General features: G+C 45.3%; 1 protein-coding gene across 1 annotated transcript in view; it reads left to right on the top strand.

The window, feature by feature from the left end:
• The window catches only part of ZCCHC14 (zinc finger CCHC-type containing 14), a 42960-nt gene that overhangs the window by 12047 nt on the left and 6823 nt on the right, over positions 1 to 24090 (top strand). The window contains exons 3-10 of the mRNA XM_042885881.1: positions 15364 to 15437; positions 18246 to 18317; positions 18499 to 18608; positions 19534 to 19628; positions 19732 to 19786; positions 20811 to 21081; positions 22416 to 22507; positions 23840 to 23967. Coding sequence (XP_042741815.1) covers positions 15364 to 15437; positions 18246 to 18317; positions 18499 to 18608; positions 19534 to 19628; positions 19732 to 19786; positions 20811 to 21081; positions 22416 to 22507; positions 23840 to 23967 — 897 coding nt within the window. The remainder of the gene's footprint in view (positions 1 to 15363; positions 15438 to 18245; positions 18318 to 18498; positions 18609 to 19533; positions 19629 to 19731; positions 19787 to 20810; positions 21082 to 22415; positions 22508 to 23839; positions 23968 to 24090) is intronic.

Below are 24090 nucleotides of genomic sequence, written 5' to 3' on the forward strand. Positions count from 1 at the left end.
GTGAGTGAATCTGATGCTCTGCCTCTCATTCTCGTAATAGAGATGATGTAGATTCATCATATCTATAGTCAGAATCATCATAGAGATTCATATCATTTGAGATTCATATCTTGAATGAAGTGTATGGTGATGAGTGTTACTTCACTGAGGAGAACACATCTGTAAGAGCAGCTGGGCTGCTGCTTGCTTCCACTTTCATTTCCCAGGAATGCTTGAGCAGGTAGAAGAAGAGGGGAGCAGAGGAGAAGGAGCTGCAACTTTGTTAGCACTTGAACACCTTAGCTGCAACCTCAAAACACCAAATGTTGCTACAAAACAAGTGTTATTGTGTGCTGACCTGGCTGAAAACTGGGCTTGATGAATTGCAGTTAGTGTTTTCAGTTTGCACTCAGGGCTGTGATTACAAGCATTAAAACATCTAGGTTAAAGTGTGACTGAGGGTATTCTTGTTTAATGCACACAAAAGGCACTGTTAAGTGAGGAAGATCTTTGAACCACGAGCTGCTGTTCACGTAGAACAGCTTTTGTGAACTCTTTATGGGGCTCCTAAATATACTTTACTACAACATAAGTTGAGATCAAGGGTTTCCAAGCAAGTCTTCCACTTTGCATGGAGGGAAGGGATCTGATGCAGCCTGGAAGTAGTTAACCATCCCCAGGATGTTTGCCTCCACTGACCCTCCTTTTCTGTGACATACCCAACTATAATCCCAATAGCTGTAAGTAGCAATCATTTTGTACAGCAGAATCGTGCTGTAAGGAGCTGTTTCTCCAGCTGTAAAAGCTATCAGGGTAGGAAGAAAAATGCAGCACTAAGCAGAAGCGTGGCTGGGTTTGTGGCTTTCACCTGATATAAATAGGCCAGGGTTCAACGCTGCTTTCAGTTGTTCCTGGTGATTGCTGCTCCAGTGCCATATATGCCAAGATTAGTCATGGTACACTGTGTAAATTGTCTTCCTCTGATCTGTTCTTCTTTATAGGGTACCTGCTTAGTTTTCAGAGAGCATAACTTTTTAATTTAGAGCTTTCCTTACAAATACAATACAAAAGTAAAAATGCTTTACTAACTGATTCTCTGCTTTCTGGTTCACCAGCAGCAAAAATTACACGGAGTTCTCCTTTCCCTGTGATACCCTGTATGGTAGGGAGTTCTTCCTTCTAAGGTTGGAGTACAATTGGTTATTGGCCAGCCTCGGACCGATACCACACTGCATGTTTCTGTCTCTCTTAGCAAACACTCCTCTCAATTCAGGAAGATCTGGTAATTTTTTAATGTAGAGTGCAGGAAATTCAGTTTCAGGAGCAGAGGATGGATGAGTTGCTTGACCCATTGCGTAATTCTAGTCTGACACAAGACTTGCTAGAGACAATCAGCACATCTTGAGAGGACAACTTCTTGTTTGTGGTCAGAAGTATTGAGCTGCTCAAGTCTGCGTGTTTCTCTTGGCAAAAGACTGGAGCTGGAAGGGCCTCAGTTCAAAAAGACTGTAGCTGAAATGGAGGAAAAATGAGAGGACTCAGTGAAGATGTGGGATCCATTGTGTTTAGTTGGATTAGAGGCAGTGTGTCTCAATCTGATGAGAGTTTTACTTCTGACTTGTAGAAATGTCAGGAGGAGTGCATGATGTGTGGTGGAACAGTGGCTGGATTTGTAGTGGGCTGGGCTGTGAGAGCCCTTTGTGGCTGTATTTCCCCTGTTCCACAGTTTGGAACCGCCTGTTATCTTCACATATTTCATGTTTTGGTATGAGAGAGAGCTGAAAAGAGTAGACTTGGTATTCCAGTGAGCTGTTGTAGGCCTGTGTGCAAGCTTAGGAAAAATGCAGATGGCCTTTGGCATGCAGATCTGGTAGGAAGTCCAATAGCTGTGACATGCAGAAGCAAAATCGTGCTTTTCTTACCCTTGCTTTGTCAGTTATTTCACATCTGTTTTCACAGACGTGGAGGTTGTCTTAAATGGAGGTAAACTTTGGGAGGTGGATCCTGCCCTCTCAGGGGCTTGCAGGGAGGCTGACTCACAGGCTTCAAGGTGTTGACAGATCTCACTGGTGAAGGAGAAGGGAGACAAATAGGCCAGATTCTTGTGTTCTGTGTAACTGAAATTTCAGCAGGGATGTGCTGCTAGATCTTGGTTTCTTTTCTGCTGTTTCTAGAGTGCAGTATGATTTTTAATGTGCCTTTAGCACCGATCCAAACAAAGCAATCCAATTCAAATGCAAGTTGAGCTTTTTTTCAGCTTACTAGCTGAGTATTGCAGTGCTGTCCTTCCTCCTGGTGTTGCTCTGGGCTTTTTTCTACTAGAAAAAGAATTGAAGCACTGCAAATGTAATTGCAGTAGGTGTCAATGTCTGGTTGATTCCAACTTTGAAGGTGCAATTTTGTGCCTGGAATGGCATGCCTGGTAGGGAAATACTTCCAGCAGCAGCGTGGGGATGGTTCCTGCTACAGGCAGGTCTGTGTTTGTGAGCACAGTGCCTGTGCAGGAAGCAATGTCACTTGGAGGAGCTCTGATGAAGGTACCAAAACTCGATTTAAGAAGCTCACTGGTTAAATACAGTATATTAACCAGCAGCTGTTGTTTGGAGCCAATCCTGCTGTGGTAGCTTAGGGAATTTCAGTCCTTATGCCAAAGTCCTGTTTGACCTATGGGAAGTCCCATTCACAAAGCTAATTAGTAACAAGCTGACGGAGCTTGAGTTGCTCTGACTTTCTGTGGCCATTCCCACAAGAGAGCAGTTACTGTAATCAAATCTGAATGGAAAATTCAACTCGGGGCGGGGGGGAAAAGAAACCAAAGCAACCAACAGACACAAGATAGTGATTTCCTGTGCACCAGAGATGTTATTAATTACTTACTGTAACGTTCCAAGGAGGATGATTTGGCCATTGTATGGATAGCACTGTAGGCAAGCAATACTTGGTGCATGTGACATTTCAGCCATGTATTAAACGTGGTCAGTGACCACAGCATATTTTCCAAAAGCACAGTGGAATAAAGTACATTATGCCAGATGCTGAAGTGCAGAACAAAAGAATCTTTATAATAAGGCAACAGAGACTGCAAACCATTGCAGTATGATGACTGCTATCTAGGGATGCAGTTTCTCCTAACGCTGGGTGAAATTCTGTTTGGTCACAGCCTGTTCTAAATTTTCTGCAGTGAAAGTTCAGTGTTGGTGTCTGTAAGATGCTCGTTGCTATTGTGAGGCTTTGCAGGTGGCAGTTAGCAGTGTTTTCTTCCACAAAGCAGTCTGGAAGATGGTCCAACTTCCTGCAAAGTGACAAAAATTCCCCTAGCCTTGCTTCCTGTGTACTTAAATCATCTTTCCTTTCTGCTATTGCTGCACAAAACCTCAGAGCTGCCTCCAAGCCAGGCTGTTTTCAGATGAAGCAACTGTTGAAATGTGATCCTCATGCAGGGAAGCTGCATCAAAATTCCTGCAACACATGCATCTAATGATAGGCACAAACTGTCTTCTGTGGACAGAGGAACAGAGCTTTTAGATGTCAGATGAGTACAGTAGGCCTCGTTCCACCATCTGGACTCCATTTAGTAGTTCTGCTGAGCACTGTAAAAAAACAACTTGTGGCTTAATTGAAGTTACACTCTCAGTCCCCATCAGGGATCCTGTGGATCCTCAGCGTGACCCAGGCTGGAATAATCACAGAGCAGCACATGGCTGTAAGGACAAAAGGAGCCACAGTCTGTGGGTGTGAGGGAAAACGTGAGGGAAGGCTTATCTCAGTAATGTATTGATTTAATTTTGGGTAAGCTCTAGGATGTGAAGGACACCCTTGTTGACTGTAGGCCCGCCAACCTCAGGTAAGGTTCAGGTTGCAGGGAGGTGAAGCTGAAAGTTGGCAGAGGTGCGTGGTGCAAGCAACCCTCAACTTCTAGCCTCTGATTTGCCTCCCAATGAGCTTTCCTCAGATTTCACCCTTGAGATCCTTCGTGCTCAGGTCCAGACTTCACAGCACCCTGTTCTGCAGCTGGGTTGTTCTATTTTTGGGTGAATGCATCACCTCCCACAATATTGGGTCAACCACTGTTCGGGTAGGGCTTAAAGAAACATTTAGGCTATGGTAATCCTATAGTAAAAAAATCTCCCTGTACCAACTGTATGGGATTTTTCAGCTGTTTGTGTATGTCTCTGCTCTAGGATCTCTGAAGCAGAACAAACTCTATTTCTAAAGCACAGCAGTGTTGTTGAAGCGTTAAATTTAAAGTGTTCAATCACACAAGGCGTTGCATACCCGACTTACTGTCTCTAATACACAAGTTTGTGAGCATCAGCTATTTGGAGTTAATTCCAGCAATCAAATCCGAGGATTAGTGTACTAAAAAAAATAAAATAAAAAAGCAAGATGTTTTGATGTTGCATATTTTCCTCATTGCCTGAAGATGACTGCATCTTAAGAAGGTCTTGAAGCCTGGGTGCTGCATAAATCAGGGAGCCTGCGCTTCTGCTGCTGGCGTTCAGTTAAGGTTAGAGGTCTGGCTTTGGAATAAAGCAAACACTGATGTTTGAATTTTGAATAGCAGTACTCTAGGTTATGCTGGTTGTATTCTGCCTCGTGTGGGCAGGCACACAGAGCCACGCTGTGTCCTCAAAGCAGGGGCTGAGTTGCAGAGCTCCCTCCATGGCAGCTCCTGGGGACAGCCTGCTGTGCTTCCTGGGTGCATCAGCACAGAGCACCCCTGTGGCACTGGTCTGCTTTGAAAATGAGGAGGCGGGGGGAGAGGAAGGACAAGAAGATCTCACAAAGCAGTTTACCTTGCCAGCAATCTTCTCTGCTTCCCTGCTATTACCACAAATATTTCTCTGCTCTGCTTCCCTTCTTTCTAATACGAAAGTGACCTTATTTTGTAAATGACAACACTTGATTTCCGTGGAAGCGACGATGATTTCTCACGTTCCGTGCTTGGCTTGAAGGGAACAGATGGGCTACAGAAAAGAAACAGCAAATGGAATAATACTTAAACTGGTGAGAGACCTTTTGCAAATAGTAGCTCATTATTCTGACTGAAGGGCATCCATGTGCAGTGAGGGGGAGGAAATTAGCAGTATTTTTTTATTATTTTTTTTTTAAAGAGTGTTCTGCACTTTGCCTACCAGCTGATGCCAGCCCTGATTCATAGGTCAGAAGGCAGTGGGGGGCTCTCAGACTGGAGAGAGGCTGGTGGTTTGGGGCTTTGGGGGATCCTGTGCAAGAGCTGTGAGTCCTTGTGCTGCAGACAGGGCTTTGCTGGTGATTTGCCTTGGTCTTGTACCTATCTATCAAGCTGGGGTGAACCTTGTTTCACATCAGGGCTGGCTTAGTGCTTAGTGCTTACAGCTCTCTGGGAGGTGCTGCTTGGCTTTGTCACAATGTTCAGGGTTTTCCTGATGAGAGAGCCTTGGAAAGCTCTCTATTGTGTTTTCCACTCCTGTGGATGAATTATTCAATGGGCATCATTCAAGCAGAGATGCAGTTGGGCTGCCGTGCTTGCAAAGCGAGCAGAGTTCTTCTTATAAACAGTCTATGGAGGAGTAGCAAGTAAATTACCTGCAAAAACATGGGTATGATGCAGGTATGAATGGCTTGGGTTGCTGCAAGTTTGTGCTGCTTCCTTTTTCTGCTATGAAATAATTGAGGAGCTTGGTAGATAACCTGCTGTCGCAAAGGACGACAAGCAGCTGTACAGAAGGAGACAAAACCCCCTGTGCTGCACATGGGAGAATGCAGTGACCAGTGTGGAGAATCAGAGCTTCAAGATGTTGAGGTTTTAGTGGTTGAGAGCTTTGGGTTTTCTTGTTCTTTCAGTTCCCGTGTGTTCTCCCTGGCTTGGCAAACGCTAATGAAATCTGCTTTGGTCTTCTCTTCCCTTTTGTGTTTGCTTCATAGATGTGTTACAGAAACAATTGTGTAATAGTTGTATGGTATCTCAAAATAAGCTTAAGCCCTGAATGAGAACTTTATTCTGTTTCTTTGAATTCCTGGTCAAATCTTGTCCGGGCTCCAAAGCAAAGGAACAATGTTTCATACAGAAGCGTGGAAGGGAAGCAGAATATTAAAGCCTAAGAGCAGAGACCTGAAAACGTACAAGGATGTAATTGCCAACAAAAGGAGCCCCTCACAAAGGTGGCTGTGCAGGGGAGAGTTTGTTTCTCACTGAGCTGAGCACTTGAATGCATTTGTGGCTCTTGGCAAGACTGTTTGTACTGAAGGCTTTGCCTATTCCAGATTAGTCCCTGGGTCTGATGTTTGTACGTAGCATGCTTGTGGTATTTCTTTTGCCATTAAGCTTTCATACTGTAATTCATTGGAAAAAGTTGAAGCTGATACCAAATGCTGCTCGCGCTTTTTTCTCATTGCAGCCTTAGTCAGGAGCTTCAGATGCTGATACTGCCTTCAGAAATGCAGAAGGGAGCACGTGCTGATGAGCCTGAGCACTGAGCCGTGCAGTGTGGAACAGCTGTTTCACATAAGATATGCTGCATCTATTTGCCCGGGTTTGAGATGCACGTTTGTGCAGCCCAAATCGCTGGGCAGAGTTGGAGCAGCAGCCATCTGATCTTGGTGCTGTTTTATCACCACGCTGCCCTTCAAGGCAGAGCAGCTGGGATCTCACTGACTGCACTCCATCTATGTCGGATATATGGTTACATGCTGCAGCCCACGAAAGCTGTGTTCAGCTGTTGTGCGGGGGGGAAAAAAAACATTTATATATACCGCGTAATTTTCTTCAAGAACAGTTTTTTTCCCATTCTCCCCATCCCCCAAAAAAGATTTGTCATTAGCTCAGTTGCACTCAGCTGGCATCTTGGGTTGGTTCAGTGGCTGAGCTATGGGCCCACTCCATATGTCTATCTGTATTTTAGGGCATTGCTCCACACTTGAAAGCAAATGCCAGCTCTGAAAGCCGTCAGCTTTTAACTGTTGGCTACCTGAAAGTGCCGTGCTTTTCCCCATCTGCTTTCCTTTCTCTTCCTAAGCTGGGTCTGTATCTGTTCCATGTAGGCACAGGGACTTTGCAGGCTTTGGCTGTGTTGGTGCTGTTTCCCCGGTGATGTCTGGGATCTGCTGAAGCATGGATTTTGGTACTTGGGTACAAAACTGTGCAGGGAAAGGGGTCTGCATTACCAAAGATGTTTTGCATGGGGAAAAAAAGACTTTGCACCCTCAATTTGATGGGCGAATATAACATTCAGATTCAAAATGCTACCTGAAGAAAATCCTTTCTAGGGGAGACCAAACCAGCACCATGACTGTCTAGGATGGGTGAAACTCCTCCTAAAAACTACAAAACAAAGCCAAGATTTTGTTTAAAAGCCATCTATTGGGAACAGTAAGGAAAATAATCACTCAGTCAGATAAAACTAGACTAAATATACAAGTGCAGATTATTTATCCAGTAAGTAAAAATATTTAGATACCAAGCTGAACGTGTCTTTTGATTACAGAGATATTTTTACTAGGGTGGATGACATAATTAGATCTGGACAGCTTGTTTATTTTAATTGCTTATGGTAGGATGTATGCTAGTGGTTACCGAAGCTGCCTTCAGTGTTTGTGCTTATGGTCATTTTTGCAGATGTTCTTCTCAGAATGAGCTGCACGTTCCTCTGTCTGCTCCCAGTAAATCACAGAAGGAAGACGAGTCACAGGGCCAGGCTTTAAGCAACTGAAGTGCAAAGCTGCATCAATCGGGAGACACGGCTTCGCTTTCGGAGCTGCTCATTAAAACTGAGTTATGGTCTATGTTTTACCTGTTGCAAAATCGCCCTTAATTAACATTGCTTTTACAGCCTACCTTGGCATTGCATCGTAGCTCTCTTCCTGCCCTGAGCATTATGATGTATAATTCAACAGCAGATCCCTGGTAAGTGTGTGCTTCAAGGAACAGCTCCTGCTTGGTGCTGTGCGTTGGTGTTCAGGCTTAGCACGACAGCAGAGCTGTTACACAAGTATGTCCAGCACAGCAGCCCTTCCCGAGTCATTCTATAGAAGCTTTATCTGGCATTAGAAAAGAAGAAAGGCCACTTGTAAGGCAGTGGTGCCTATTCAGTGCTGTGGAAGGCAGTTCAGCGGCGTGAAGGCGAAAGTGAGTACATCTGGCTTGAAGTACTTGGTAAGAAAAGCCTTCAGATTGGTGTTTGAGGCTGTATCTTGCTTTTGAAAGCAGCTGGCTGATTCTTCTGGGCTTTGTGTCTTCCTGTCCAGATGGAAGTCCTCTTCAGGCTGTGGTGCAGACAGCGTTTTGTTTTCTTTAGGCCTTTGAACGCAGTGAAGTTACGAAAGTGTTCTGTAGGTTGATAGGCTTTTGTGGTTGGCTGAAGTGCTGACGGTGCCGTTCAGCACTACCCAAAACAATGCAAAATTGAGCTAAAATTCTACAAGCTAAGATGCACAGGCTTATTTTTCTCTCTCCCTTTTTTGGAGGACATAAGGTCGCTTAGTTGGTACGTTGGATAAGCCCAGCTGAGGAAATAGCAGGCAGATGAAAACTACTGGTCAGGGGTGAGCTATGCAGTCCCAGTGCAGTGCGTTTCCACGGTGCTGCCAAGTGTAAGCTCATGTTCTTGATTTCTAAAAAGGCTGTGTGATTATTTCCTGTGGAACACTGCAGCTCCCAGTCATCAGCCTGCAAAGTAACTCCTTGCCTAAACTCAGTGCATTGCTTTTGATTTCAGATGTTCTCTATGCTGGAAGATCCCTTGTTTCTTACAGTTCTAAGGGCACTTCTGCTGGGCTTCCCTGTGTGTCGTGGGTGCTGCTGACAAAGTTTGTTAGGCTCAATTCCAATCTTTTCCTGCCTATTTTGGTATGGTTCCGAGTTTCCTTTGCAGCGGGGACCGTGATCAGAGCAAAGTCTGCCCAGTGCTGAGGACTCTCTTTGGAGCCCTTAAACTCAGGTCGTCCCAACCAGGCTTGTTCCTGCTGCTCTGGGGGGAGTGGGGTCCTTATAGCTGCTTGTCCTGATAAGAAATGAGCACAGGTTCACAAGACATCATCAGATAAAGCGAGCTAGGGATGTCTGTTGCCACTTCATGCTCATCAGCTTACTGTGAGGTGGCTTAGATAAAATGCTCTTGATGAAACTGTTTATTCCAAATCCCACTTGAAGGAAGTATTGTATTTATCTGCTCAAGTAGTTCTCCCAGTTAACGATGACCAGGAAAAGCCTTCAAATAGAGTTCTCAGGTAAATGTGTCACTCTCAAGAGGGTTTCAGCAGTGTTTGTGTTGCTGTGGTGGTTGCTAAGTGTCAGTGATGCTGTAAATGTGCAAATCTTCTGCTGGAACAGTGTGATTTCCTGCACAGCTCAGAGTGATTTACACATACCTGACACAGGGAGAACAGAGAAAGATCTTACTGCATTTGGTACCAGCTACAACTCTGTGCTTCTGGGGGGGGAATACAGAAATTCTATGGAACTCAGTTTATACATTTCTTGGCAAAAAGCAGCTTTATATTTGCATAAAGGCTTTGGGATCACTGAAGCGATTATCTCTTGACACATTTACTTAGTCTGTAACCACTGGACTATGCAAGAACAGGTTGACCTCTCCCTAAATCGCCCTCTGATGTGTTCAGAGGATGAGATGCCCTGTTTCCCTCCTTGCTTATACAATAACGCCAGGTCCATCATACATGACAAACCAATGTAGTTAACTTCAGCTGCTGCATCCCCTTCCAGATTTGATTTATTTCTTTTTTCCCCTAGAAATAATAAAACAAGCAACTAGAAGGAGTAAAACAAGACCATTCTTCAGAAAGAAGCCCTCATTTCCTTATCCATCCTCCCTCTCTTCTAAAGAATCCTCACCCCAGCTCTCATTCCTCTCGAATGGAGCAGTTTTCCCCTCTGGAACAGCTATAAATAGATGAGTTTGTAGCTGTATGTGTGCTTGTCACTTAGGCTAAACTCAACTCTGACACTTCTTAATTGCTTAATGCATTTGCACGTTGCATGTGACATTTGCTACACAGCAGGCCTCTGTGTGTGCAGAAAGCAGAGCGTCTGTAAGGACAAGCACTCCTAGAGCATCTCTAGTTATTGTTTATACTCTGCCCTGTCAATATTTGGACGCGCCTTGGATACCTTACAAGGGTTAGTTAATGTGTCATGAATGACTCCATGGTGTGCTGTTTTGCTGGCTGTTGGGCAGAGGGAAATGCAAGCAGAATGCTTTCTGGGTTGTCCTGTTAGTGCCTGCTGGTTCGGTGCCTGCTGGGCCCGGGCTGCAAGTTCAGCTCAGGTTTGTGGGTGTGAGGCCTCAGGGATGCCAGCTTTTTCTTGGCCTTCATGGCAAAGCTGTCGCAAGTATTGTGGTGCTGCGACTTGCTGGAAGGAGCTGTAGGAAACACATGAGTCTGATCCTGCCTGAGGTCCTCAGGTGTACTGATGTGAAGCTCTCAGCATCCTGAAGGATGCTGATCAATACCAGAGATACTGAGCTCTGTTCCCACTGCTTCCAGGTGAATGGGCAACCATTTCTCATTGTGCTGTGAGAGTCTGGTGCTTCACTCTGCAGGTTCCCTCCGGGCCTCCAGCATTGCATTTAATGAATAAGTGCTGAGAGGTGGGAGGCTGGTGAGATGGAATGAGAGAGGTGGTCAGGAAACACATTCTTGTATGCTTGTGGCAGAAGAGGATATATTGCTTATGAGAGGGAGAATGCATCTTGCTTCCTTCATTCTACATCACAGCTTAGATAAAAAGCTTTGCAAAAGATGAGATATGCCAAAGCACAACGCTGACAGAACTCCCTCAAAGTTTCTCAGCTCAATTGAGCAGTTGCTATTTGTCACCTTGTAATTTCCTGTGCTTTGCTGCTGTAATTGTTTTGAAACTACCAGATAAATTGGTTTTCTCCTGTGATTTTTTTTCCTCTCTGCCTGTGTTTCAGTGTAAATCCTGATGGGTTTGGGTTGGGTGGGGAAGCTTTGTGGTTCAGGTTTTGTGGAGTCACTCGAGATTACCTTATGTCTAATGGACAGCAGTAATTGAGTAACTCTGGCTTTTGAGACGTTGCTTTCCTTTAGAAAAACAAGAGATGGAATGAGAGCGCTGCGTTTTTGGTTACCACTTCTGTCCACACGAGGATGTGGAAGTATTTTACCAGTTGCTTTTTGATGGATGTCTTCAGCAAAAATCCAATTGCTGTTTGTTTGCTTCTTTCCGTAGATCTTCATTAATAAGTCTGTGGAAGTAGAAGCATCCGCTGGGGCTCTGCACTTGCCCACCTATAGAACACAACATAGTTTTTTGTAGGCTTTTTTTTTCCCCCTTGTTTGAATTGTAGCCCTTCTCCTTTCTGTCAGGAGCTGCCTGGATTCAGCCCAATCTCTTGACAGTCACATTCTTACCACCTGAATTCCAAAGAAAATACTGATCTTCACACCCACAAGAGCTGAACCACGCTCAGTGGTCTAAGAGAAGGAAAACAGCTGCTCACATATGGAGCAGCACTTTCAGACGTCGTGGTAGGCTTTCTGGAAGTTGCAATGCCTTCCACCTGAACCCAGTTATGCAGCTCTGTGTTGTGCTGCTGCCCTGCAGCGCCTGTGCTGTCATCCCTTGGTACAGAACAACCTGCAGACCTGTGCATGTTTCCTTCTGGCGAGGGAAGCTGCTGGAGGGAGCAATCTGTGAAACCAGAGGGAAACCAGTGGCAGAAATGATGTTGACACACACTGTTGAAGGATGGAGGTGTTTGGTTCGGTTCAGTGCAGTTGGTGTTAGCGCTGAAGTCCTGGGTAGCATTAAAAGTAAATCAACACCTGGTTCTCCTGATTGTGTTTTTTTTCTGGTTCTTTGGAGAGGAACACAAGTTCTTAATGCAGGCTGAGACGTTCATCCCTTTAGTCCTCCTGCCAGTTCACAGTAGCTCTCTCCAGAAGTTGAAGAGGAGTTACAGATACACCACCTGCAGGGCCGTATGAAGGTGCCTTCTGAAATGAGCCTTTTCCTCTGTTGCCCACATAGCTGCATGCTGCACCCTGCCCTTGACCCACGAGGAGTGGCTGGCTCATCCTGAGGCATGAATCACTTGGTGTGGCTGCGGATGTCAGGGAGGAGAAGGTCCAAGATCCCTTGGTGCAGAGGCAGAGGCTGGTGGGGGACCTGTCACAAAGGCCAGAGGGTTTCACAGCTTGTCTGGAGCAGGAAGGAGCTGTCTGGCTTTTTACCTTCGCAGGAACGATGAACCAATCAGATGACAAATGCACTGAACAGCAGCCCAATGGGTAAAGATTTTGGGCTAGAACAGAGGTAACTAAAGGGCTTCAACTTGCTGAATCTGTCTCACCTGGATCATTTGAAATAGAAGGAAAAAGGCACCATGCAGGAAGGAGGGAAGATGGCTTTGAAACCATGCCGTTAGAGAAGCTTGCACTAAGATCCAATTGAGCCTAGTTTGTAGAGTGGTCTCTAATCAAACTCCATTTGTCTGTTTTCTTACATCAGCCTTCTATACAGATGCACATATACCTACACTAAGAGCCTGAGAACTGGTGGAGTATGGAGACCCAAAGCTGCAAGTTGCCCTGGAACATAATGGGAAGGAAAGGAGGAGACTGTATGGGCAGAGAAGGCCTTCAGCTAGCAGATCTGAGCTCATTGAGCAAAGCTGGTGGGGGAGGAGGACAGTGTACTTACCTTGGAGGCTGCTTTGGGATGTAAAGCAAAACATGCCAAAATGCTGAGTTCCAGGATTCCAGTGTGCTGCTGCTGTGACCTGCTCTGTTAGCCCTGATGCTCAGTGCCATACAGCATTGAGCAAATGCACAGGATTCTGGAAACATCACAGTTAATGTGAGATAGTGGCAGAGAGGGCTTTGTCTTAGAGGGTGTATTGGGGTAGAAACTGGAGGATGGAGATGGAACTTCTCCTTGTGTCTTGTGTTTCAAGTTCTGTGACTGCTGTACAAAGCCTCGTGACCTGAGAAGCTGCTGCCTGATCTTACTGCCTGCTAAAGCTACACTGGCAGGACATCTTGGAATGTGATCCCTATTGTATTATAACAAACAGTAAAGGATGTGGATTTCATCATGTAGCAACATTCGCTTTGACCTCTGTCTGATAGTGCCTCAAATGTGAGCTTCCATACTTGATGCAGACACACAGAGTCAGTAACTGCATGAAGACTTCTCATTTGTGTCTAAAGGAAAGCAGCAAATAAAGTAAAGCAAACATTTCCCCCAGTAAACATCTTGGAAAGCTTGGTTGCAGAAGTGGGGTCACTTTATATATCATTAGGAATTATCTGGTTAATTGTGGAGCTGTATGATGTTCTAGGGCCAATGGAGTTCATTTGTGCTGTAGAGCAGACTTGGTCTTAAAAGATTCGGAGCAGGGTTGCTGTGGTCAGTGCAGAGCTGTATAGCTAATGCTTCACTTGCCTGATGGCAATCATTTTCCAGAGGATAAACCCATTGCAGCAGGTTATATTAACCAGGTCTGGATCTTTAGCCTGGAAAGGTCGTGTAACTGTCAGCACAGCAACATCCCTGTGTAACTGTAAGTTGGTTATTAACCCAGAAATAGTGGTACAGCAGAAATAACATGTTGATATTCATAGGTGAGTCCTGTGTTGCTTAAAGAGCAGTGTTGCTGCAGTTGGCCCTGGTCTGCACAAGTTCCATATTTGCTCCTCGCTGAGCTGTGTGTCACAGCATGATACCCTGCTCTGCATCCATCCCACCAGTCCTTTCCAATTCTAATCCTCAAGTGCGTATTCCAGTCAGCATTTGCTGCATTTCAACTGTGAGCACGATTAAGGGTGTCCTGAAATTCTCTTAAATAAGTGTACTGAGGTACATTTATTTTCTGAAATGGTCAGGAAAGCTTCTGAACCATCTGCATGCTTCAGTCTCCATGCTGTTGGGCAGCTTGCTGAGATCTGGCATGCAGATAGGCTCTTCCTATGGTGCTCAGCATGCAGCGTGGTGGCACCAAGGTCATTCCAGAACATTTCAGAAGAGTGCTCTGAAGGCTTGAAATGGAGCACGTCTCTGCTCCAAGGATAAGAGATAGGAAGCAGAAAGTCGGGAATTGATGTTATTGATGAGCCTAGGCATTTGGGTTATTGTAACTGGGGGCTGCGTGAAGAATGAAGGGTTGAGGATCATAAAGGGAATGTTAATTCTGCATTTTAATGGCTAGCACAAATATCTACTGCTCTATTTAAAACTCAATAGTTCTAAAAATGCTGGCTGCAAACGAATACAACTGCAAGAGGAGTTTTGTAAAGCAGCCAAATCTGAGGCTGTAGTGGTTTTAAATGACAGGGCACAGCAACAAAAACATTAAAATGGAAAAGATAACGGCTTCAAGTCATGGTGGTTTTGTGAGGGAGAGATCAAGCTCCATCCTGGTGATAGGATGCTTTGGCTGTGGGGAATGGGAGCTGTGGGGCTGATGGAGCAGGTTGTGTGATGGAGTGTTACAGGACTTGTGCCCCTGTTCTGCTGAGCAGCTTGTGATAGCAGCAATGAGAAGGATGTATGTGATGAATGCATCGAGGTGGTGTAACGTACAAATAGTGTTGAACATGTGTAAAAACGTTGAGAATCATCACAGAGTCATTAAGGTTGGAAAAGACCACTGTCATAGGGTCCAACTGTCAGCCCATCGTGCCCACAAAGTGCAGCTCCCCAGAATCCAAACATCAGGGCTCTGGGTTTTGCTTGTTTGAGCTGCTCTTTGAGTTTCTCTGTGAGAAACTGCAGGAGAAACGGGAAGTCAATAAACAGTCATGGTGAAGTTTGGTATGGTGGGGTTTCTGATCTATGTGGGAAATGAGGGTGGGATTCGGGCTGCCTGATGTGTCAGATTGCGTCCTTGAAGGCTGCAGATCACCAGCAGAGATGGAGGCAGCGATCTGCTCTTAGCCCTTTCCCTGTGAGATACCCGTAGGAGGAAAGGACACATAAGGATCATCGAGCCTAGCATCTTGGGTTTGCTTACAGCTTACTTAACAGCAATCATTGAAGCTGACGTTTCCCATCAGCCTGCAGCCGAGGAGTGGTGAAAACAAAGCACCAGACCCCTCTCAGAAGCACACCCCAAAGAGGTGGAGGTTTTTGCAGGCCGTAGACTTGGCGTGCCTGTGTAATGTTCTTATTATGCCAGTGGGTGCCACGATAAGGCCAGGAAGAAACACAGAACTTTGCATTTAGCTTCTGGTCCAGGGATGGTTGGGATGAAGCCTTTCCATTCTGGACAACTATGAGGATCCCCTCCCCACCCACCAAGCGTGGCAGGGTGCTCCTGTGGCTGATGGCTGTCGGGCACACACTGAGCAAAGGAGTAATCCCTTTTGCATGCACTTAGGAACATCCTCCTCATTCCTCTTATCTCTGCTTTCTCACAGTGAGTGTTGAAAAAGTGGAACTAAAGGGACTGGCACACAAGAAGAACGAAAGAAACGTTGAATATTCCTTTGAGGTAAGTAGTGGTGCTGGGCTGGCTTTTTCCTTTGAAAGAAGAGAGAATAATACTTGAGAAGGAGTCAAAGAAACGTGCTGGCATTGTTAGGTCCCAGGAATTGGTCTGGGTAGCTCCCTGGGGATAGATGTTAGTCGTCTTTTAAAACAATGGTTTGTAAATAGGCCTAAATTGCTGTTGATTAACGTATTTAGGTGATGCAGAGATTGTCTGCTAAGTGGGACGCAGGCAAAAAGATGACATTCCAGCACAGCCAGAAGTGGCAAAGTGGGTGTTTATGGGGAAAAGAGTCATGCCACAATTACAGGAAATTGTGTCTGTGGATGGAGTGCAGAAGTTAAAAAGAATTTGAGGCTTAATGTGAACGAATGTGAATTTGGACTCTTAGGGCAGTGCTGTATATGGGAAAAGATCAGAATGGTCATTTCTCGCTGTGTTTGGGGTCCTTGATGTCTGTATTCAGCAGTGAGGGAGTGTGAGACTGTGGCATATGGTTCTGGCTTTGCTGGTTTTAAAAGGGAGCTGAAGAGTACAGAAAATAGCTGTGGAAATTACTCAAGGCTTGAGGAAAATGCCATGCAGTGGGAGACTTAAAGTGCTCTGCTGCAAGATGACTCCAGCATCCTCGGAAAGTGTTCTCCAAGGGAAGAAAATATTTGTTGGTGAAGGAGTCGCTAGTATGGCAGGAAAAAAAAAGGCCTAACAGGAACTGTTGACTGCCAATTGAAGCCAGACAGAGTGGAAATGAGAGCAGTTCCCTGGCAGGAGGGTGGTTAGCCACAGGCTGCTGGGGGGGGGCTGCCCCAATTGGATGCCCAGTTTGGAGGCTGGGTGCTCACTGTGCTGCCGACGTGGGATTTTGTTCAGCCTGAGCAGCAGGGGTGGATGCTGGAGCTGGTGAGAGGAATGACAGAGTGCCTTTCTCCCATCCAGTTCAAGGGGTGTATTCCAACCCTCAGAATGCAGAGCCCAGAAAACGTCTTTGGTTTGCTTAATGAGGCAGCGGAGCCAAAGAGTTGGTGAGAAAAGGAAACCCTGAAGGAGAACAGACAGGAGAATTTCAATTATCTACCACTTATACTAAAGAAGAAAAGGTTTTCTTTGTAACTGCCACCCGAGAGTGAGCACCAACATCTTGTGATGTAGGCAGCATTAACCTCTGCGTGTCATCCAGGCTGGATGTGGCTCTGGGCAGCCCAGGCTGGTGACCCTGCACACAGCAGTGTGTGCTCACAGTGATTACTGGGATCCTTTTCAACCCAGGCTATTCTGTGATTCTACGTCTTGGTTCTAAATATCATCAATATGAGAAAAGTTATGGACGTTTCCTTAAATCCTAATGAGCCATGCCATCGTCAAACCATCGTCCAGTTTACTTACGAGCCTCTCGTGAGGCATCTTTTCCTAGTATAAATTCTTCCATAAATACAACAAGATTTCTTTTATTGGTGAAAACATTTCACTTCACAGCTTATAACTAAAAGAGCAGCCCCTCGTTGGGCTGAGCTCATAAATTGCTGCTTGCTTGGTTAGAAACCTCACGGGTAAGTGTTTAGTTTGGCAGCTTGGAAAGAGCAGATCAATAGATAGAACAGTTTTCAGCGTGGCATTGCTGTTATCCCCCAGATTTATGGTTTGTGTTATTGTTTCATAAGCATTGAGGATGATGACATGTTAGCAAAGCATGTGCCATAACAGGTATCAGGTCACTGCAAATCTAGAAAGAAAGAGAAGGCTGAAACTTCTCCCGAGTCCCCAAAAGGTGACAATTTATTACAAAATCTAAAAAGGGAAGGAAGAAAGAAAAGGTTCTGTAAGACCAAAAACTCTGTAAGTTTTCTTTCTTCTTTTCTTTTTTTCCCCCTCCTTACTTGTCTGTGTAACAGCTCTGCTGAGAGGAAATTCCTCCATTATGTCATCTGTTTTGAAATCCTCTCCCCTCACTTTGGCTGCCTTGGGATGGCTGGAAAAAACTGTGTGTATGTTTTCAGTTGTCATTGAGACTGGTGTCATGTGAGAGGATGGCTTCCTGGTTGGAAACCCCACAAACCCAACTTCTTCCCTGCTGAAGGTTCCCCCAGTGCCAGGCACGTTGAGTAGAAGGGAGCTGCCATTTGCTAACACTGCTAGCCAACATTTGAGCCTCTCTGAGCCAAAACCCCCCAACTTTTGGCTCGCTTTAACTGATCATCCACCAACCCATAAATACCTCTGGATGTGAGGATGTGAAGACTTAATGCAGAAGGCGTACAGGAAGAGATAGTGAGCTGTTCCCTTTTCTAGGGCATAGACAAGATGCTGGGCTCTAGTGGGGATAGCAGCAACCTCAACTATACATCTAGTGCGGCAGTTTTGGGGTTTGGGGCAGTTGGAGTGGTTCACTGCCATCTCTGCATGGCATGTGGAGCTGATTAATTATAAACAGGCACTCGTGGGCTGTGATGAGTTGTCGGTATTGTGCATCAGATTCCACAAACCAGCTGTTTTCTTTAACAATAACGAGAAGAAGAAGTTTCCATTCGTTAGCAGGCTGTCTCTCTGTCTGCAGCGTGCCGTGGCTGTGTAAACCATGAAGTGCTGTTTTAAGAATGCAGAGTCCTTGTTAAGTACAATAACAGCCAGAGCTGGGCTGCAGGGAGGACTGGCTAAGAGTTACTTGGGCTCAGAAAGTTCTTCCTTCTTGATGTCATGCATTGCAGTGTTTCTTGCAATCCGTGGGAGTCATTTGATACCCGCGAGTGAGTTTTTGATACCAGACTTAAACCCCTGGCTGCTCCTTACTGAACTGGGTGCCTTTTATTTCTGCAGGTTCTGTGGTCTGATTCTTCAGTGACGTTGGTAACTAAATCTTCCGTGGAAGTGACTGAATTTATTTCAAAGGTAAAGGCATCCTTTGAAAAGGGTGAGATGTGTTGTCCATTCATGTAATATCATTCAGTGACCTTTCTGAGATGAGAGACTGAACTCCTTCAAATGTTCAACCTGTAGTTCACCGTGCCTTGAATTACATATGAGTAACGAGTCTGTTTTCCAATTCCTGTTTGTCATCCTCCCCCTCCAGCTGTCTCAGCTGTATCCAGAAGAAAACTTGGAGAAATTCATTCCTTGCCTAGCTGGTCCAGATTCATTTTACCTAGAACGGAACCACATGGACCTGGAATCGGACCTTAGGTATGCTGCTTTGCTTTGCTTCGATCCTTAACTGCTAAACTCTATTTCCCCAAAGTCAAGACTGAAATCCACCACTGACAGAGCCACGGTGGATATTTTTCCATAGCCAGAGCCAGCAGGTGCATGCCTAGATTATTTTTCATGGCAGACAGCGTTAACATTTGGAGCAGTGCTCTCTGTGCTTCGGGAATCACAGCGTACCGACAGGAATTCAGTAGGGTAAGAGAGAAAGCATGCTGCTGCTGCTGCTGCTGTTTAGCTAGCAACAGTCTCCACAAATGTAGGTTAATAGAGCAGCAGTCTGCGTTCACACAGCAACGGCTGTATCTCTGGGAGAGGAGAATAGCTGTTCCTCTGTGTGCTGCGTATCTGACAAATGCAGAATCAAACTGGGGGTTTTCAGGGCAGAAAAGACATCCTGTGTGTAGCTGCTCTCATCCGTTACTCACAGACTTGAGAAGTGACCGTTACAAAGATATGGTCAAAACGATCTCTGTTCTGATGACTTTTTGTACATCTTCAAATCTACAGCAGATTTGGTTAGATAAAACACAGCGAAGCTTCTGTGACCATGAGGAGTCTGGTGCTGCTGGCTGAAGGCACTGCAGTCACAGAGTTTTAGGAGACTGCTTTATTTTCTCCCCAGAAGTTGGATGTGGTCCTGAGTTCTCCTTGACTGAAACATTAAACAGTGAAAAAAAGCCCACAAGGCAGTTACATGAGGTTAAGAAGTTTTAAGGATAAGTGTAAATGTGTTTCACTTCTTTGACTGAGAATTTCAGGGTGTTGTTAACTTGAAAGGGTTTTTATGTTTCTTAGCATCGCTTTCAAGATGTCATGTAGGGTTTACCATGGCAATGAGACAGACAGCTGCAACTTAGTGACAATCAAATGGAGCTTCTGTTTGTTTCTGTTCCACCTGCAGGTATTTGGCACCATTGCCTTCCCATGTGGTGAAAAACGACCACGTTAGAAAGTTCTTCAGCACTTCATCCCCTTCACAGCAACTTCAGAGTTCAAGTAAGTTTTAGTGAAGTTATAAATTACTTAATTAATTTGTAACCAATATGCATTTTTTTTTTTTAACCCAATGCTATTTCTAACTTCCATTCCTTGTTTTCAGATCCTGGCAACCCCTCCCTTTATAAAGTAGGAACTACGCTGGGCACATCTGGAAGGTGAAGTGTTTATTTTGTTTGCATCTGTTCTGGTTGTAAAACCCCATTCTGTAGGCAGCTGCCTGTCTTCCCTAGGAGATTGATTTGAATCTATACCATTGTAAGGAAGAGAAAAATGCCAGGAGTTCTATCTTTAGTGTGTGGTCTGCCCAGAACAGACAGTGCCAGTAAGGTACTGGCATTTCCAGTGCTGTCGTCTGTTCATTTCTGAACTGCTTCTAGAAGACACGTCTCTGCAGCGTGCTTAAATGTTTCCTTGTACTGCAGTTTTCCTTCCAGTGGGAGGAAGGAAAAAAGTGACCTCTTCTCAGTCAGCCTTGGAAAAAGAAGGGAGGAGATATCTTGCCTTTTGTTAGGGTTTAAACTCAGAGCCCTAACCTTTCTCTTAAGAGGCAGTTTTCATTTTGTGTGCAGAACTCTTCAAGGAGCCAACGTTGTGGGTTATGTTACCACTTCCACCTGTACAAAAACCATCCGTTCCACAAATTACACTGGGGCAGTTTTTAATAATGCAAATTAAAAAGGCTATTTTCATTTAGCCTTTTTCTTTTTAAATATGTTTTGTCACAGAGAGGTTGTAGAACATATGTATATTTTCTATGATTATGGAAGGAAATCAGGGGGAAGTTCTTTACTCAGAGAGTGGTGAGGTGCTGGAACAGCTGCCCAGAGAGGCTGTGATGCCCCGTCCATCCCTGGAGGTGTTCAAGGCCAGGTTGGATGGGGCCCTGGGCAGCCTGGGCTGCTATGAAGTGTGGAGGTTGGTGGCCCTGCCTGAGGCAGGGGGTTGGAGCTTCGTGATCCTTGAGGTCCCTTCCAACCCAAGCCATGGTATGATTCTATTCTATGATTCTATGAAATCCCTTCTTAAGTTACAGTTCATTTGCCCTGATACAGCACGGATACAGACGTGTGAGTTGGGTCAAACAGTGCAGGTTCCCCCAGCAACTGACATCACTGCAGTGGCAGAACTCAACGTGACGTGGATACGGTGTGCTAACTCGGCCCTTGTTCTGTTTTGCAGGCCTGTATGTGGAGTGGCAGGCATTCAGTCTTCTCAGAACCACGTCCAGCACTCAGCTGCTGCTCCCGTAGCGCTGCCCCACTGCTCCCATGCAGGAGGCACCGGTTCATCCCTGGCTTACCGCAGCCAGATGGATGCTGCATCGCCCATGTTGATGTCTTCCAGCCCACAGACCCCTCAGACACAGGAGCAAAATGGGATCTTAGACTGGCTCAGGAAACTGCGGTTGCACAAATACTATCCTGTCTTCAAGCAACTCACCATGGAGAAGGTAGGGCAGCGTGCTGAGTTGGGAATGGAGTCTGCAGAGGGAGGAGTTGCACACATCTGCGTTTAGAATTGTGGCAGTCGCTGGTTCAGCAATCACATTTTGATGAAATCCCCCTTCTTAGAATTGCAGAATGGTTTGGGTTGGAAGGGACCTTTGAGATCCTTTGGTTCCAACCCCCCTGCTGCAGGCAGGGACACCGCCTGCTAGGCCAGGCTGCTCACAGCCCCATCCAGCCTTCTTATTTTCAATGGCCTTGCACCCAGGCCAGGGCTACGAGGCAGCTGCTGCTTCAGATTCCTTCCTGAATTCTTAGAGATCCAATTGCATGCTGACTTTGAGAGTTGTGCTCTGGCCCCCTGGTCGTCCCTTTCATGTTCAGTAACTCACATCTGTGGGTATATATATATATATATTTTTGTTTCTGCTTTGTGGCTGATTTTTCCCCCCAAAACATTTGGTTATCCCTTTTTGTCAGAATAGATTCACAGAGACTTTTTCCAATCAGTGTGCAGACAAACAGTACTGACGCGTGCCGCGTTTTCACTGAATAGATGTCAGCACTTCTACAGCATTTCTCCAGCTCCGTCTGTGGAGCTGCTAAATGAAATCCACGTCCTGTTGCTGTGTTTTGGCTTTGAACGCCCTCCGGTGGACGAAGGGCTTCGGTTGAGTCAGCTCTAAAGCAGGAGAGTTTTGTGATGGTTGCACATGGGGCACGTGTTTAACCGTTAGCAGCCTGCTGGGTTGATGTTCTTTGGCAGGAGAGGAAAATAGAGCGGATCTTTCCTTTAACAAAGAAACAAAACTCTGCATATTCTGATGTGTTGGTATTTTCCTGTTTTAAAAATAGGCATGTGGACCTATGCATGCTTTATTTAAACTATACTATTGAGTTTATATTCTATGTATTTCACTGTACAGTTTAATGGCAGAGTGTGCTTTCAAGCCAGCTGCTGGGACGACTGCTTGTTGATTTCTGCATTAAATGACATAACAGGAAAACTGAAGTTGTTTTCTTTACAAGCACCAAATCCTGAAACTCACTTACAGCACAGAGTTCTATTTTCATAACTACAGAGATCACTTTGTCTTTATTGTGAATAGTTAATCTGAGCACGCACCAGTTAAATTTAATCTACAGCAGTCCTTTCATTCAAGGCCCCCACGCTTCTGATTGACACCACAGATTCTATAATAAGACCAGATCTGAATTTCTTTGAATTAACATATGTTAAAAACGACTTTAAAGTTACCTTTGAGAATGCATCTTGACTGAAAATGTAAATGAGAGCATTGAAGGCTGTAAAACTCCCCCTGTGTTTTCTCTTTACAAGTTCCTGAGTCTAACGGAGGAAGATCTGAATAAGTTTGAATCCCTCACCATGGGAGCAAAGAAGAAACTCAAGACCCAACTGGAGCTGGAGAAGTAAGTGGAGAGGAAGGCTTTTGTTAAGGTTCTAAGGGACTTAATGCAAGTTCACAGCATCATAAAATGGCCTGGGTTGAAAAGGACCACAGCGACCATCTCATTTCAACCCCTGCTGTGTGCAGGGTCACCAACCTGCAGACCAGGCTGCCCAGAGCCACATCCAGCCTGGCCTTGTTTGTTCTCTCACACAGTAAGCCTACCAGATTCCCACCTGTAGATAAGGAGAACACTTACCTCTCTCACTCTCCAGCACTATCAGTTGCTTGGGAAAGCTTCTGAAGATGCAGAGCATTCTGTGCGTACTGCTTTACTGCTGCCTGCTCAGGGTTGTATGAGGATAACCACATGCAAAGGGCCTGTGAGCAACCCAGTTGCAGCATGAATGCACCATGACAGCTCTTCTGAGGAGGGAACACTTCTGGAGTAAATTGCAAAAGACACATACTGATGCATGGGACGTTTTTTAACTGGTATAACAGATTCAGCAAAGCAGCTGTACAAAGTACGCTTCATATTTAGGCGAGTTCTGTTTGAACTGTGCCTTAACAACCTTAGCATCATTTCAGTGGAAGGTGGAGGATTGTGCATAGCCTCAGCTGGACTCAGCATTACTGAACAAGCAGACACCCTCTCACCTGCAGGGATATCATAGAGTCGTAGAGCAGTGGTATTTCTGTTCTGCTTCTTTCCCTTCCCTTCTGTTTCTCTGCCTGATTGCTTTCTCTGCCATATCTTGCTGTCTGAGTAATGAACCAGTCTTTATGCCCATGAAACTTGCTCTTGTTTTGTCAGATTAAGTAATTTGTGTGTAAATAATTCCTCGTGCTGCAGCCATGATGGTACACACAAAGGCTGTGTGTGGGAGGGAGGCACCTCTAATGGGCTGCTGATATTAGAGAGGAAAACAGACAAGCTTGCTGGGTACATAAACCTTCCTTCAATACTTTTTGGGCTTCTGACATCGTGAAGTGTCCTCATTTAGTTTTTGGACATACCACCTTAGATTTCATTTGGCTTTGCTTTGATGTTGGTGTGCATGGCTGTGTCTGGGCTGTGCCTACAGAGTGTGTGATAGAATGTAGTCACCATTTTATCGTGTTTTTTCCTCAAATAAATGCAATCGTGACGGCAGCAAGGACGAAGTAAGTGCTGGTAAGAAGCTGAGGTCAGGGCTGAAGTCATTGCCAGATGTTTCCCTTTGCAAAAGACTAACTTTCTCAGATTATTGAGTGAGCTTTGTCTGCTTCAGTTTCATTCAGAAATGGATTTATCTGTTGATGTGCTTTAGCCAGTTTTTGTGTCTTCACATGTTTCTCCATCATCCCATAGAGAAAAATCAGAAAAACGGTGCCTCAACCCCACAACAGCTTCTTCAGTTACCAGCAGTGGTGTGGCAAGGGTTCCCCCCACTACACATGTGGGTCCTCTCCAGAGTATTCGTGGCAACCATGCTGCAGGTAAGAAAGAGGAGCAGAGGACGGAGCTGTGCTCTCAGGTCTGAACACGTCCATTCTTTCACTGCTTTTCCCCCAATCTGTCGTGAACTTCATCTTCCAAAATGCCATCAGCTTAACAGGAAG

The sequence above is a fragment of the Lagopus leucura genome, unplaced genomic scaffold (assembly GCF_019238085.1).
Source record: "Lagopus leucura isolate 7727_CA_CO unplaced genomic scaffold, USGS_WTPT01 Super-Scaffold_100053, whole genome shotgun sequence".
In the NCBI taxonomy this organism is placed as follows: Eukaryota; Metazoa; Chordata; class Aves; order Galliformes; family Phasianidae; genus Lagopus; species Lagopus leucura.